This window comes from Schistocerca serialis, chromosome 6 (assembly GCF_023864345.2).
Source record: "Schistocerca serialis cubense isolate TAMUIC-IGC-003099 chromosome 6, iqSchSeri2.2, whole genome shotgun sequence".
Lineage (NCBI taxonomy): Eukaryota > Metazoa > Arthropoda > Insecta > Orthoptera > Acrididae > Schistocerca > Schistocerca serialis.
Window position 1 is genome coordinate 652740761 of NC_064643.1, and position 17313 is coordinate 652758073.

General features: G+C 39.6%; 1 protein-coding gene across 2 annotated transcripts in view; it reads left to right on the top strand.

The window, feature by feature from the left end:
* The window catches only part of LOC126483900 (GPI ethanolamine phosphate transferase 1), a 272222-nt gene that overhangs the window by 127486 nt on the left and 127423 nt on the right, over positions 1-17313 (top strand). For both annotated transcript variants that reach the window (XM_050107168.1, XM_050107169.1), the window contains exon 7: positions 14191-14418. In XM_050107168.1, coding sequence (XP_049963125.1) covers positions 14191-14418 — 228 coding nt within the window. The remainder of the gene's footprint in view (positions 1-14190; positions 14419-17313) is intronic.

A 17313-nucleotide genomic window follows, 5' to 3' on the forward strand; every position in this document is an offset into this window, starting at 1 on the left:
GATCGATAGGAAGTGCAAAACAGCTAAGCGGGAATGGCCAGAGGACAAATGTAAGAATGTAGAAGCATATGTCACTAGGTGTAAGGTAGATGCTGCCTACAGAAAAATTAAAGAGACCTATGGAGAAAAGAGAACCACCTGTATGAATATCAAGAGTTCAGATGGTAAACCAGTCGTAAGCAAAGAAGAGAAAATGGAAGAAAACGTAGATGAAGATGAGATGAGAGATATGACAATGTGTGAAGAGTTTGACAGAGCACTGAAAGACCTAAGTAGAAACAAGGCCCTGAGAGTAGACAACATTCTGTTAGAACTACTGATAGCCTTGGGAGAGCCAGCCATGACCAAACTCTTCCATCTGGCAGGCAAGATGTATGAGACATGCGAATCACCCTCCGACTTCAAGAAGAATATAATAATTCAACTTCCAAAGAATGCAGGTGGTGACAGGTGTGAAAACTACTGAACTATCAGTTTAATAAGTCGTGGTTGCAAAATACTAGCACAAATTCTTTACAGACATATGGTAAAACTGATAGAAGTCAACCTCAGGGAAAATCAGTTTGGATTCCATAGAAATGTAGGAACACGCCAGGCAATACTGACTCTATGACTTACCTTAGAAGCTAGGATAAGAAAATGCAAACCTACATTTATACCATTTGTAGACTTCGAGAAGGTTTTGACAATGTTGATGAATACTCTCATTCAAATTCTGAAGGTGGCAGGGATAAAATACAGGGGAGCAATAGGCTGTATATAATTCGTAGAGACCAGATGGCAGTTACGAGAATCAATGAGCATCAAAAGTAAGTAGGAAGTGAGACAGGGTTGAAGCATGTGCCTGTTGTTATTCAATCAGTACATTGAACAAGCAGTAAAGGGAACCAAAGAAAAATTTGCAGTAGGAATTAAAATCCAGGGAGAAGAAATAAAAATCTTGAGTTTACCGATGACATTGTAATTCTGTCAGTGACAGTAAAGGACCTGGAAGAGCAGTTGCACGGAATGGGCACTGTCTTGAAAAGTGGATATAAGATGAACATCAACAACAGCAGAATGAGGATAATGGAATGTAGTCGAATTATTTGTAAAGCAGATGATGCTGAGGGAATTGGATTAGAAAATGAGACACTTAAAGTAGTAGATGAGTTTTGCTATTTGGATAGCAAAATAACTGATGATGGCCGAAGTAGAGATGATATAAAATGTAGACTGGTGATGGCAAGGAAAGTATTTCTGAAGAAGAGAAATTTGTTAACATCGAGTATAGATTTAAGTGTCAGGAAGTCTTTTCTGAAAGTATGTGTATGAAGTGTAGCCATGTATAGATGTGGAACATGGACAATAAACAGTTTAGACAAGAAGAGAATAGAAGCTTTTGAAATGTGGTGCTATAGAAGAATACTGAAGATTACATGGGTAGATCATGTAACTAATGAGGAGGTACTGAGTAGAATTGGGGAGAAAAGGAATTTGTGGCACAGCTTGACTAGAAGGGATCGGTTGGTAGGACATATTCTGAGGCATCAATGGATCACTGGAGGGAAGCATGGAGGGTATAAATCATAGAGGGAGACCGAGAGATGAATACACTAAGCAGATTCAGAAGGATGTAGGCTGCAGTAGTTACTCGGAGATGAAGAGGCTTGCACAGGATAGAATAGCATGGAGAGCTGCATCAGACCAGTCTTTGGACTGAAGACCACAACAACACTTACCATCAGCAGAAATGCTGTCTGTAGACGCACATAAGGGTACATACGTCACTGTAACATTTGGAACTAATTTTCCTTCCTTAGGGAGGAGAGAGGGGTAGATTGGTGAATGTTAAAAAGGAGAGGCAGGTCAATCATACCCCAGGATGGCAGCAGCCCACTTGTTGTGACGATGAAAGGAGACAAGGGTGCTGCTTCTTTGGGCTATCATATTTTGTGTCAGTTCCCATATTCTGCTGAAACAGCACACAGTGACTTCTGCCTCTTTTCTCACATGAAGAAACAGTTGCATGGTAGATATTTACAGAATAACAACATGGTTTTAAAGATGGAAGGTTTCCAGAATGTCAAAAGGCATACTTCTACAATAAAGGTTTCCACAAAGATGTCCATCCTTGAGGAAAATGTGTTGCATTGTAGGATGAATGTGTAGAGAAAGACTAGAACCATCACCAAGTTACATGGTCATAGCTTGATTTTTTTTAAATTTTTATTTTTTAATTTTTTTATGTAATAACGAAAGATTACAACTACCGCTCATAAGTGTCAACTGAGGGAGACAGACTTTTGCTGATGCCCATGTAATGTGCAAGAGCACTGCTTGCTGCCAGCCAACTTGTGGACTGCAGCCCCAGTAGCTGCAAAATGCATCTACAAAGTGCTCTGCCCATTACACAAACAGTTAGGAAATATCATGTACTTTAATTGAAAAATGTGATTTTGTGTTATAGCCTGGAAAGAAACTGAATTATCATTTAGAAAGGAACTGAATTTACAGGAAGTGTATTGACTTCATGAAGCATACTAATCACAACCATTTCAGCATAAGCTTTGATAAAAATACAGACACAAAGCGTGAGTGCTTTTGAAACTTACTTGAGAGGTGCTGCCAATAGCTGTGATGCATTTTCATTTTTAACACTCAAGAACAGTGTTACGTAATTGCTGTGTTTTTGTGAAGGTGGCAACAATGTATAGGCTGCTCTTGCCATAATACTGTGTGTCAAATGAACACAAAATACTGTTCTTGCCTCAAGAAACTTGTCACTCTAATAATACAGATTTTGTCACATTATTATTAGCAAAAGCTCAAAACATTCATGTCTTTCATACATACAAACTTCTTCCATGTATTCTGCCACAATACCTTTTATCTGAGATGGGGGTGTCATCCTTGTAATACCTTCCATGAATAACACCTCTTGGCCAGTTGCTTTTAATTTTAAAAATGTATCACTGTAATTTAAGACAGTTCATCTGAGTACATTGTCACCCATCTTGTTAGTGCGTTAAAAAAGTGTTAAAAACCTGCAGGCTATTTCTTTTTTCCTCTTGCTTGGCTAAATAGACAATCCCATTCCTGTGCCCAAGGGGTGTCCTTGCAGATCAGTTATGCAGTAACTAAACAGTTCACCTCAAGTATGAATACACTGATGTGCTAGACCTTCTGAGACTGGAAATCAAAACTGCAGCTGATGCCACACTTACCACAGAAAGCAGAGCTCAAACTGATTCCTTCCCTGCTGTATCAGTCAAGAACTTCGCACAATACATATTTCCAGCAAGAAGCAGCATATGGTGGCAACATTTCCTCTCCATGTGTTAATGCTTTGTTCACATTGTTGTTTAAGAACATAGACATTCATAAATTTTGCCTAGAACAGCATATGGAAGCATGTGCAACAGAATTATAATTTCACAAAAAATCCTTCATAATATTAAGTGTGTATCGAGCACCTGCAGGTAACTTTAATCTGTTTGTAAACCACCTTGAAGCTGTACTGGCCCATTTCATCACCATCATCATCTTGGACAGTTTCCAGCCACTGGCTGGGTCTGTCGGGAACACAAGCCTCTCCATCGTGTTCTGTCTTTCCACCATTCCCCCTCTTCCACCTTCGTCCAGTTCTCTCCTCTTCTCATCACACATTCCTTCACTCCCTTCTCCTGTCTATCTCTTGGTCTTCCCCTGGGCCTCTTCCCCTCCAGTTGCAGATCAAACATCCTCTTTGGAATTCTTCCCTCATCCATTCTCTTCATGTGTCCATACCACTGCAGTCTTGATTTTTCTATCCTGTCCTGTACTGGTTCCTCCTTTAGTCTTTCCCTCACATACACATTTCGCAATCTGTCTCGTCTTGTTACACTCAACCTGCTCCTCTGGAACTTCATTTCACTAGCCTGTATTCTACTTTTGTCGCTTTTGTGCATTACCCATGTCTCACTTCCGTATGCCAATATGGGGACAAAGTAGGTTCGGTATATAATTCCCTTGGATTTCTGTGGCACCTCCTTGCTCCAAATAAGCCCCCTAATGCATTTGAAGAACTGCCCTGCTTTTCTGCACCTGTCATTTATTTCCATTGCGTTTCCCCCCTTACTTTCAATCATGCTTCCCAGGTACTTGAAGTTCTCTACCACTTGTAGTTTTTCCCCTCCACAAGTTATATCCACATTTGGCCTATTCTTCTTCGTTGTTGTGACAATTATTTCACTTTTCTTTGCAGAGAAATGCATTCCATATTGTGCTGCCGTTGCCTCCCATACATCTAACTGCTCTTGACCTCCTTCTCGCAATTTCCTCATAACATCAGGTCATCGGCAAAAAGCACTGCTTTCATTTTATGATCTCCAATTGCATCTGATACTTGCTGTAGGATTTCATCCATAACAATAATAAACAATAAAGGCGAAAGTGCACTTCCCTGTCGCAGCCCATTTTCCAGCTTGAACCATGCAGTACGTTCCCTCCCCACTTTCACACAACTCTCACTTCCCTCATACATTTTTCTGACTTTTCGTGTTATCTCTTCATCTATCCCTTTTGCGTTCAGCACATCCCAGAGCTTGTCCCTATAGATACTGTCAAACGCCTTCTCAATATCTAAAAAGGCCATGATTAAGTCCTTCCCGTACTCATAGTGCCTTTCCTGCAGTTGCCTTACCGCAAATATGAGGTCCGTTGTTGATCTTCCCGGTCTGAAACCATACTGCTCCTCTTGCAGTCTACTTTCAATACTGCTTCTTATTCTCTTCTCCAGGATCTTTTCATAGATTTTTCCACAGTGGCATAGCAGGGTGATTCCTCTGTAGTTCTCACATCTCCTTTTATCCCCTTTCTTGAAGATCGGGACTATAATTCCTTTCTTCCAATCCTCAGGAATTCTGTTCTCCTTCCACACCACCCTCAGCACTCTGTATAGCCACTGGATTCCTACTTCTCCTGCTGCTCGTATCATATCCACTGTTACTTCGTCCCAACCTGGTGCCTTGCCCCCTTTCATCCTCTTTATGGCTTCTTCCACTTCATTCCAAGTTAGATCATCAATTTCCCCACTATTATAATCGTCTGCTGCCTTAGGCTCTCCATCGCTGTTAGTTACCCGCTTGACGGCATTCAACAGATCTTCAAAGTACTCCTTCCAAATCTTTTTGAGCTCATGCATTTCCTCCACAACTCTTCCATTATTATCCATGATCCTCAGGCACTCGCTTCTGTCGTTCCTCTTATTTCTTACCATGGTGTAAAGTACTTTTTTGTTCCCTTCACTGTCCTCTTCTAACATTCTTGTCCATTTTTCCATCCACTTCTTCTTCTCTGCCCTTACTATGGTCCGTGCCGCTTTCTTGCTTCCCTTATATTTTACCCTAGCTTCCTCTGTTCGGGTCTGGAACCATTCTCTGAAGGCTTTGTTCTTTCGAAGTACTGCCTCTTTACATATGTTGTTCCACCATGGGATTTCCTTACTTCTCTTTGTGCTAGTTCTTCCGCACACAGTCTCAGCTGCCTCAACTAGAGCCCTCTTAAAATCTCCCCATTCTTCTTCCACTGTTCTCTGATCTTCCTTTGGCAGCTTCTTCCTGATCAGTGTCTGGTACTGGGTCCTCCGTTCATCCTCTTTCAGCATCCATGTCTTCAACCTTTTCTCCTGTATGTCTGTTGCCCTCCTATCTTTTTTCTCTCTCAGGGTGGCTACCAACAGCCGATGGTCACTGTCTAAGGCCTCAGATGGAATGACCTTAACATCTGTGAGGCTGCTCATCATCTGCCTATCCACTAGTACATAGTCTACTACTGAAGTTTGGGACCAGTCTCCACTGTACCAAGTTATTTTGTGGCTACTTCTCTTCTTGTACCAGGAATTTGCGATCGCCAGCCCATTCCTCTTGCAGAATTCCAGCAACAATTTTCCTTCTCTATTTCGGTTCCCCCAGCCCTCTGGTCCCATTATCTCCTCAAATCCTTTCCTGTCTGTGCCAACATGTGCATTGAGGTCCCCTATTATAATCTGATTACCTCCATTTAGCTGCTTTTGCATGTCATCTTCAAATTCCTCCTTCTCCTTTTTTGTACACCCCACCTGTGGGGCATATGCTTGGATGATTTCAATGCTTTTTCCTTTCACTCGTACTCTGGCTTTTATCATTCGATCATTGATACCTTCCACCTCCTCCTGCAGACCCTCTCTGACCACTATTGCCACTCCATTTCTTCCCCTCTCATTTCCTATCCAGTACAGTTTACATCCTTTACTTAGTGGTTTTTCACCAACTCCTCTCCACCTAGTCTTAGCAAGTCCCAAGATGTCCAATTTCCTCCTTTCCATCATTTCTACAATTTCTTCTAACTTCCCAGTTATAGTCCTTACGTTTAAGGTGCCCAGTCGTAAACCATCTCGTAATCCTTTTCCATTGCTTGGTCAGTTTCCTTTAAATCCATTCCGTGATCCGAGGCATGTTCCCTTTTTGAAAGCAGTTGATTTATCCACTACTGGCTTGCTAGGCCTATCGCAGCTTCACCAGAGCCCCGTTAGCCGTCATGTTTCAGGGTTCGCATAGGGCCTTCCCAGCTACTGTAGCAGTCCTGGGGCCCACGAAGTCCCCGCTGTACATCGCCCCTATAGGCAGTCCCCTACTTTGTGCCGTTGCCCATCTCCCACTACTTGGACGAGGGGTTGGACTTATGGGAGACTGTACTGGCCCATTTAACAACCAAAAACAAAGAAATAGTGGTTGCTGGTGATTTCAATGTAGATTTCCTTAAAGACTCTCCCAATGAGAACTTATTTGAGTTAGTAACTCTATCATTCAACTTAATTCCCACTGTAAAGTTCCCCACTAGGATAGCCACTTGCTCACAAACAGCCATTGATAATATCTTTATAGAAAAGTCCAATGAACAAAATTATATTACAAAACCAATAGTCAATGGCCTCTCAGACCATGACATGCAGTTCCTTCTGTTAAATGTTAATACTGAACAGGATATAAAATCTGTTAAATCTGAGCTCAAGAGGGTAATCAGTAAGCCAAAAATTGATTATTTTAGGACACTCCTCAGAGACATTCACTGGACTGATGTTTACAGTGCTCGTGGCATGAATGAAAAATATAACATTTTTGCTAATAAAGTGCTTACCTTATTCGAACACTGCTTTCCCCCAAAACTTACCAAGGTTAGAGCAAAGTCTACAAAGAAGCCATGGATTACTCGAGGAATAGGGGTATCTTGTAGAATAAAAAGAAAATTGTATCTGTCAATCCAAAACATTTCCAATGTTGATGCTATAGCACATTATAAGAAATACTGCAAAATATTAAAAACTGTAATACGGATGTCAAAGCAAATATATTACAAGGAAAAGATAGTCATATCAGATAACAAAATAAAGACAATATGGGATATAGTGAAGGAGGAGACCGGTAGAACCAGACATGAAGAGGAACAAATAGCATTAAGAGTAAATGATGCATTGGTGACAGATGTGTATAGTGTTGCAGAACTTTTTAACAAACATTTTATAACTGTTACTGAAAAGATGGGGTTGTCAGGTTCGGTAGATGCTGCTATGGATTACCTTAGACCAGACATTTCAAGTAACTTCCATAATATGAATTTGACCCTCACTACCCCAACAGAAATAATGTCCATCATAAAATCTTTAAAATCAAAAACATCTAGTGGGTATGATGAAATATCAACAAAGTTAATTAAAGAATGTGATTCTGAGCTAAGTAACATATTAAGCTATCTGTGTAACCAGTCGTTTATCAGTGGAATATTTCCCGAATGGCTGAAATATGCTGAAGTTAAGCCACTGTTTAAGAAGGGAGATAAAGAAATAGCATCAAATTTCCGTCCAATTTCACTGTTGCCAGCATTCTCAAAAATTTTCGAAAAAGTAATGTACAGTCGTCTTTATAACCACCTTATCTCAAATAACATACTGTCAAAGTCACAGTTTGGATTTCTAAAAGGTTCTGATATTGAGAAGGCTATCTACACTTACAGTGAAAATGTACTTAATTCATTAGACAAAAAATTGCATGCAACTGGTATATTTTGTGATCTGTCAAAGGCATTTGACTGTGTAAATAACAATATCCTTTTAAGTAAACTAGAATATTATAGTGTAACAGGAAATGCTGCAAAATGGTTCAAATCTTATATCTCTGGCAGGAAACAAAGGGTGTTATTAGGAAAGAGACATGTATCAAGCTATCAGGCATCATCCAACTGGGAACTAATTACATGTGGGTCCCACAAGGTTCCATTTTGGGGCCCTTACTTTTTCTTGTGTATATCAATGACCTTTCATCAGTAACATTACCAGATGCCAAGTTTGTTTTGTTTGCCGATGATACAAACATTGCAATAAATAGCAAATCAAGTGTAGTCTTAGAAAGATCAGCCAATAAAATATTTGTGGACATTTAATCACTGGTTCCTAGCCAATTCTTTGTCACTAAACTTTGAAAAAACACACTACATGCAGTTCAGAACTTGTAAGGGGTGTCCCAAGAGTGTATGTCTAACATACGATGACAAGAAGATAGAAGAAGTGGACAGTGTTAAATTCTTGGGATTACAGCTTGATAATAAATTCAACTGGGAGGAGCACACCACAGAACTGCTGAAGCGTCTTAACAAATCTCTGTTTGCAATGCGAATTTTGTCAGACATAGGAGATATAAAAATGAAAAAGCTGGCATACTATGCTTACTTTCATTCCATAATGTCATATGGGATTATTTTTTGGGGTAATTCATCAAGCCAAGCTAAAGTTTTCCGGGCACAAAAACGTCCAGTAAGAGTTATATGTGGTGTGAACTCAAGAACATCCTGCAGAAGCCTGTTTAGGGAACTAGGGATACTAACTACTGCTTCCCAATATATTTATTCCTTAATGAAATTTGTCATTAAAAATATATCACTTTTTCAAACCAACAGCTCAATTCGTGGAATCAATACTAGAAATAAGAATAATCTTCACAAGGATTTAAAGTCACTTAGTCTTGTACAAAAAGGTGTGCATTATTCAGGAACACACATTTTCAATGACTTGCCAGCAGCCATAAAAAGCTTAACAACCAATGAAATTCAGTTTAAGAGAAGCCTAAAGGATTTATTGGTGGCCAACTCCTTCTACTCCATTGATGAATTTCTTAGTAAAACCAACTGATTTGTATATAAGTACAACATAACTTCTGCACAATTTCAGTGCAGTAATGTGTTCATTGAAAATTTGTGTGTGTGTGTGTGTGTAAGTATAATCTAACTTCTGCACCATTTCAGTGCAGTAATATGTTCATTGTAAATAAGTATTACAGTAGTTGTATTGCATGTTTATTACCTTATAAATAAATAAAAAACTTTTTTATTTTAAATTCAGTGCATTAGTATTTGTAAAATGACTCTTAGTGCTCATTAAAAAATGACGATCATTCCACTTGGGACCTGTGGAATGGTACATTAGCTTATTTGTTTTAGTTGTAAATATTTGTCATGTATTGTTGTTTTTTTGACATGTTCCACATCCTGGAGGACCTCCTCACTACAGATCAATTGGAATGAAAGTAAATCTAATCTAATCTAATCACACTTTTGTGCCCAAGTTGAGCTCAATATATGTCATTAAAAAAAGACAAATGAATTAACAAGAACAGCTTCATTAATGTAGCATAATATTTTTATAATTCTATTCAGCAGTTAAGCTTTTACACAATAAATTTGTATTAAAATGAAGTGAACTATGGACTCGTGGCCAGTGCCATGCTACAAATGTCATTGTTAATTCATACTGTTTTCCTTTTGATAGATTGATTGTACATTATGTGGTCTGGTAAGTTCTTCTATTCATTGCCAAAGGTGAATTATCTCGTGGTGCAGTCCTTCTGGAAGGACCCATGCCTTCACATCTTACCACACTGCTGTTCTGAGTCCATTTCATTACCACTCCTTCTGCAGTCACTGCGCTACGGCTGACTGTGTGATCTGTCCACGTGTCCTTCACGTCAATAACTTAATCTTTGTTCATGTCATCTGGGTGTGTTGTATTGTGCTTTCCATCTGAAAAGTTTCTTTAACATTAGAAATATGCAGTAGCCATTTATACTCAAACCATGTTTCATCAGTAAGAATGTCTTTTCTATAGGACTGGCTCCAGTGATTTTGCCACCCAGGCACAATTTTCAAGTTGAGTCCACTCTCATTATTGCCAACAACAATAGAGCACAGAAAGAAGGCAGTATTTACACCTATGATTATAAATTGTGCCTGTGCTTGTTAATAAAGGCTTGAATTCAAATTCGTGCATTGTAAATCTTCTTCATGCATGAATTTAGGAACTTTTTCTCAGTTCTTGCTCACTATTTTTGGTGACCATAATGTGTCAATTATTTTCCTTTTCATACTTACATTCCAAATTTCAAGAAGAATATAATAATTCCAATCCCAGAGAAAGCAGGTGTTGACAGGTGTGAAAATTACCAAACTATCAGTTTAATAAGTCACAGCTGCAAAATACTGACACAAATTCTTTACAGACAAATGGAAAAATTGGTACGAGCTGACCTTGGGGAAGATCAGTTGGATTTTGTTTGAATGTAGGAACATGTGAGGTGATACTGACCCTTCGACTTATCCTAAAAGATAGAGCAAGGAATGGCAAACCTATGTTTCTAGCATTTGTAGACTTAGAGAAAGCTTTTGACAATGTTGACTCGAATAATCTCTTTCCTATTCTGAAGGTGGCAGGGTTCAAATACAGGAAGCGAAAGGCTATTTACAATTTGTACAGAAACCAGATAGCAGTTATAAAGAGTTGAGGGGCTTGGAATTGAAGCAGTGGTTGGGAAGGGAGTGAGACAGGGTTGTGGCCTATCTCTGATGTTATTCAGTCTATACATTGAGCAAGCAGTAAAGAAAACAAAAGAAAAATTTGGATTAGGAATTAGAATCCGTGGAGAAGAAATAAAAACTTCGAGGTTTGCCAATCACATTGTAATTCTGTCAGAGACAGCAAAGTACCTGGAAGAGCAGTTGAACGGAATGGATAGCCTTTTGAAAGGAGGATATAAGATGAACATCCGCAAAAGCAAAACGAAGGTAATGATATGTAGTCTAATTAAATCAGGTGATGCTGAGGGAATTAGATTAGGAACTGAGATGCTTAAAGTAGTAGATGAGTTTTGCTGTTTGAGGAGCAAAATAACTGATGATGGTTGAAGTAGGGAGGATATAAAATGTAGACTGTCAATGGCAAGAAAAGCGTTTCTGAAGAAAACAAATTTTTTGACATAGAGTATAGATTTAAGTGTCAGGAAGTCTTTTCTCAAAGTGTTGCCATGAATAGATGTGAAACGTGGATGATAAATAGTTTAGGCAAGAAGAGAATAGAAGCTTTTGAAACGTGGTGCTAAAGAAGAATGCTGAAGATTACATGGATAGATCACCTAACTAATGAGGAGGTACTGGTTGGTTGGTTGGTTTGGGGAAGGAGACCAGACAGCGTGGTCATCGGTCTCATCGGGTTAGGGAAGAAAGTCGGCCGTGCCCTTTCAGAGGAACCATCCCGGCATTTGCCTGGAGTGATTTAGGGAAATCACGGAAAACCTAAATCAGGATGGCCGGACGCGGGATTGAACCGTCGTCCTTCCGAATGCGAGTCCAGTGTGTAACCACTGCGCCACCTCGCTCGGTGTGGAGGTACTGAATAGAATTGGGGAGAAGAGGAATTTGTGGCAAAACTAGTCTAGAAGAAAGGATCGGTTGGTAGGAAATGTTCTGAGGCATCAAGGGATAACCAATTTAGATTTGGGGGGCAATGCTGGGGGTAAAAATTGTAGAGGGAGACCAAGAGACGAATACACTGAGCAGATTGAGGAGGATGCAGGGTGCAGCAGTTACTTGGAGATGAAGAAGCTTGTGCCGGATAGAGTAGCATGGAGAGCTGCATCAAACCAGTCTCTGGACTGAAGACCACAACAAAAACAACAACAGTGACAACAACGATGACTTATATTCATTAATGCCGCAGGGAATAATATTCTTGAACAGCAGTACACTTTCATACAAAGTATTTAATGCACGAAGCTGGACAATAGAGGTTGTATGTAATGTACATCCAAAACCACCATTTAAGCATCTAAATAAAAGAATTGCAGCCTCAGACTGTAGTTATTTCTTTATGCTATCACTGAAAGACCTGAGTCGAAACTAGGCCCCCGGAGTAGACAACATTCCATTAGAACTACTGACAGCCTTGGGAGAGCCAGTCCTGACAAAACTCTACCATCTGATGAGCAAGATGTATGAGACAGGCGAAATACCCTCAGACTTCAAGAAGAATATAATAATCCCAATCCCAAAGAAATCAGGTGTTGACAGATGTGAAAATTACCGAACTATCAGTTTAATAAGTCACAGCTGCAAAATACTAATGCGAATTCTGTACAGACGAATGGAAAAACTGATAGAAGCCGACCTCGGGGAAGATCAGTTTGGATTCCGTAGAAATGTTGGAACACGTGAGGCAATACTGACCCTACGTCTTATCTTAGAAGAAAGATTAAGGAAAGGCAAACTTACATTTCTAGCATTTGTAGACGTAGAGAAAGCTTTTGCCAATGTTGATTGGAATACTCTCTTTCGAATTCTGAAGGTGGCAGGGGTAAAATACAGAGATCGAAAGGCTATTTGCAATTTGTACAGAAACCAGATGGCAGTTGTAAGAGTCAAGGGGCATGAAAGGGAAGCAGTGGTTGGGAAGGGAGTGAGACAGGATTGTAGCCTATCCCCGATGTTATTCAATCTGTATATTGAGCAAGCAATAAACGAAACAAAAGAAAAGTTCGGAGTAGGTATTAAAATTCATGGAGAAGAAATAAAAACTTTGAGGTTCGCCGATGACATTGTAATTCTGTCAGACAGCAAAGGACTTGGAAGAGCAGTTGAACAGAATGGACAGTGTCTTGAAAGGAGGGTACAAGATGAACATCAACAAAAGCAAAATGAGGTTAATGGAATGTAGTCGAATTATGTCGGGTGATGCTCAGGGGATTAGATTAGGAAATGAGACACTTAAAGTAGTAAAGGAGTTTTGCTATTTGGGGAGCAAAGTAACTGATGATGGTCGAAGTAGAGAGGATATAAAATGTAGACTGGCGATGGCAAGGAAAGCATTTCTGAAGAAGATAAATTTGTTAACATCGAGTATAGATTTAAATGTCAGGAAGTCATTTCTGAAAGTATTTGTATGGAGTGTGGCCATGTATGGAAGTGAAACGTGGACGATAAACAGCTTGGACAAGAAGAGAATAGAAGCTTTTGAAATGTGGTGCTACAGAAGAATGCTGAAGATTAGATGGGTAGATCACATAACTAATGAGGAGGTATTGAATAGATTTGGGGAGAAGAGGAGTTTGTGGCACAACTTGACTAGGAGAAGGGATCGGTTGGTAGGACATATTCTGAGACATTGAGGGATCATCAATTTAGTATTGGAGGGCAGCGTGGAGGGTAAAAATCGTAAAGGGAGACCAAGAGATGAATACACTAAGCAGATTCAGAAGGATGTAGGCTGCAGTAGGTACTTGGAGATGAAGAAGCTTGCACAGGATAGAGTAGCATGGAGAGCTGCATCAAACCAGTCTCAGGACTGAAGACCACAACAACAACATCTCTCATTAACTAGTGGTTGCAATTTGAATCTGTCATTAGTATCCACAGTTAAAACACTAGGAATGAAACTGTCACCCACTGTTCATAACTTAACCTGCTTCCAGCACAGAAAAGGACAAACATACACACTTTAATTGTGGAATAAAAAATAAATGACAAAAAGGGATTATAAATTTTTTTATGGCCAGCTTCTACTCTATAGAGAAATTTTTATACATATTATTTCTATGTTTTATGTTTCAGTGTGTGTGTGTGTGTGTGTGTGTGTGTGTGTGTGTGTGTGTGTGTGTGTGTGTGTGTAATTCACATAAACAATCACTGTAAAGCCATACATTCAGTGAGAAAATGCATGACTTTCATAAATAAGATGACACAGTCCACATTATTGTGACATATCATTAACATGATGTAATCAATATGAAAATTACTAACTGCATGTGGGTTATCAGTATATATAAGGGCACTGAGTTTTATGATAGCAGAAGCTCTTAACCATATTAATTCTTTCAGGGTTTAATTCCAAAAGCGTACCTGAACTTCAGTAGCTCTGATTTATCTCAAGCAATGTTTGCCAATGCACAGCAAATGTTGGCTCAATACAAGATGAAACGTCAGTCAGTAGAGACAGGAACACTTTCTTTCCTGTACCGTCCATTTGCACTTCTTACAAAGGATAAAGAAAATGAGTTCCTGGATGAGATCAACAAAAATATAGTGGAAAAAAATTTTGAAAATGTGGTAAGTACAATTCTTTTTTACAATCAGGACATTTAGAAGCAAAAGCAAAAACCATAGTGTTTTAGTGCACAGATTTTTTCCTCAAATAGTAATCCTTTTATTTTTTAAGTATGTGTGTTATTAGACTTTGTGTGTATACATTTTTATTCTATGCTTGTAAGAAGTTAAATGTTATTTATCAAACAATGGAAAATCCAGGATGAATGTAACAATATTATGAAAAGGATAGTTGCGACTCACCATATAGCAGAGATGCTGAGTTGCAGATAGGCGGAGCAAAAAGATTCCACCCTCGGGCATGGATGTGTGTGATGTCCTTAGGTTAGTTAGGTTTAAGTAATTCTAAGTTCTCGGGGACTGATGACCTCAGCAGTTGAGTCCCATAGTGCTCAGAGCCATTTTGCAAAATGCTGCAAAGTCTTGCAATGAAAATTGTGGACCATTATAAGACACTACCATCATTAGCAAGCCACTGAGTGAAAATTTTTTAGACAAGGCTGCGACGTTGGCAGTTATGGATGTGGAAACACAATGAATGACATACAGAAAACAAGAATATGTGTCAACTACCAACAGCCAGTAAGCATTGAGGGAGCGGCCAGTGAAATCCACATGTATATGGTCCCTTGTGTGTGACGTGGTCAGTCAAGGAGACGATGACATCTGAGGAGTTGCATGGTGTGTCACACACTGTGAACAGGAGCCAAGCAGGTGGGTAACATCACCGTCTAAGCCAGACCAAAACACATGTCGACGGCCAAGGCTTTTGTTCAGTCTACACCCCAATGATCTGCATGCAGTAAACAGAGAACCTGCAAATGAAGCAGTGAGGGGATCACTACCCTAGGGGCCGCATGGTCTGGGTCTAGCAGCAGAACACCATCCACAATGGAGAATTGAAAGATGTAATTATTACAGAGGGGGTCAGACACACAAGAAGTCGGTGAATCCAGGCAACCTTGTTGTATGAATGGTATGACCTGCTGCAGAAAGGGATCCGAAGCTACAGCCTTCACAATCCTAGTGCTAGTTATAGGAAAACCATCAACCGTCCACTGTGCTGTGACATCAGTGTGGAAAGAAAGCAATTACTTCTCATCAAATCCTGCGTCCGGGCCAGCTGGCGGACGGAACAAAGCATCAGCATTTGTGTATTGATTCATAGGGCAGAAATGAGTATCATAGTTGTAATGCAAAAGGAAAGAGCCCAGTATTGAATTTCATGTGCTGCTCTATCTGATAATGACACAGAAAGATGGAATTACCAAATATGCAGCAACCAGTTGCAAAATCATGTTTTATTTATTCACTTTTGCAAATCGATATTGGTTGAAAGCACCGATGATGGCTCTTAATCAGTTGAAATCGATTTGCAAAACTGAATAAATAAAACATGATTTTGCAACTTGTTGCTGCATATTTGGTAATTTTATGGTTTACGGTCGCCACATGGAGCTCACCATTCACAGAAAGATGGAACAAAGAAACCAATGGTTCGTGATCAACGACCAGATGGAATTTGGTACCATAGAGAAAAGTGTGGAATTCCTTCACAGCATATACAGTGGCCAAAGCTTCCTTTTCTCTCTGAGAGTACCTAGTTGGAGCACCACTCTGCAGTTTTGAGGCAAAAGCAATAGGCCACTTGGAGCCATCAGGATATCTTTGGGCCAGTACTTCCCCAACCATACTGTGAAGTTGTGGCAGGTCGGGTTGCACTCTCACTATCCTTTAACCCTGCGGCAGGCGCGCTTAAGATTGTTGCGTCAGCGGGCGCGTGCGGCACTCAGTGCCGCCTACATTTAAATACATAAAAAAGCAGTTTTTTTTAATATTTTGGTTTAATTAATTATTTATTGTCTAGAACATCATTCTTAACATCAACTTTTAATATGATCTGTATACATATATCCAAGGTGCATGGGAAAATTAAAATTGTTACCGAATATCTGACATACAGTTCCAGGATATTTCCTAAGCGCTACTTTAATAACAAATTCTAATTAAATTATAACCACAGATATGATTCGATAGTTTTCCATTGTTAAAGCAAGTTTTCCAAAAACGTGTAATACGTATAAAAACTTTGTAGTAATAATAAAGATCAAGGCAGTCAGCAAATACATATCAAGAATCACACACTTTCTTTCTCCGGAGAAGCTCTGCAATCATTAAAATGGTTCAAATGGCTCTGAGCACTATGCGACTTAACTTCTGAGGTCATCAGTCGCCTAGACCTTAGAACTTATTAAACCCAACTAACCTAAGGACATCACACACATCCATGCCCGAGGCTGGATTCGAACCAGCGACCATAGGGTCACGCGGTTCCAGACTGAAGCGCCTAAAACCGCACGACCGCACCGGCCGGCCAATCATTACATGTGACAACATTGTGGCAATGTTGCTTGCAAACGAATCTTTTGCAGCTATTGCAAGTGACAGTAGTTTTATTATTATTATTATTATTATTACTATTTTTTTTTTTTTTTTTTTTTTTTACCACCACAAAGATGGCACCTCCCACACCTTGTTACAGTCTCATCGTGATTAGCGGGAATTGATTGATGAGGTGACAGATATCCTTGAATATCTCGTGGTAGAGTAGAGAGCTGAGCCCTTTCTTTCAAATGGCAGTCCATCAGAGCCAAGGCCAGGTTTGTGTTTGCAACGACATAATCAATTATCTCAGGTTCAAACAATTTGAGAAATTTTTCAATTTCAGTTTTAGCTTCTCTACCAATATGTTTCGGGCTAGGCAGGACTTTGATTATATTCTTACGTTTTGGTTTCCCTGGTAGTGCTAACGGATTATTTATCCACAAAGTTTCTTGGTCCTTACCAATATAAAAATGGCTGTCATCATGTGGCATTCCTTTCACTTTATTCTCGTCA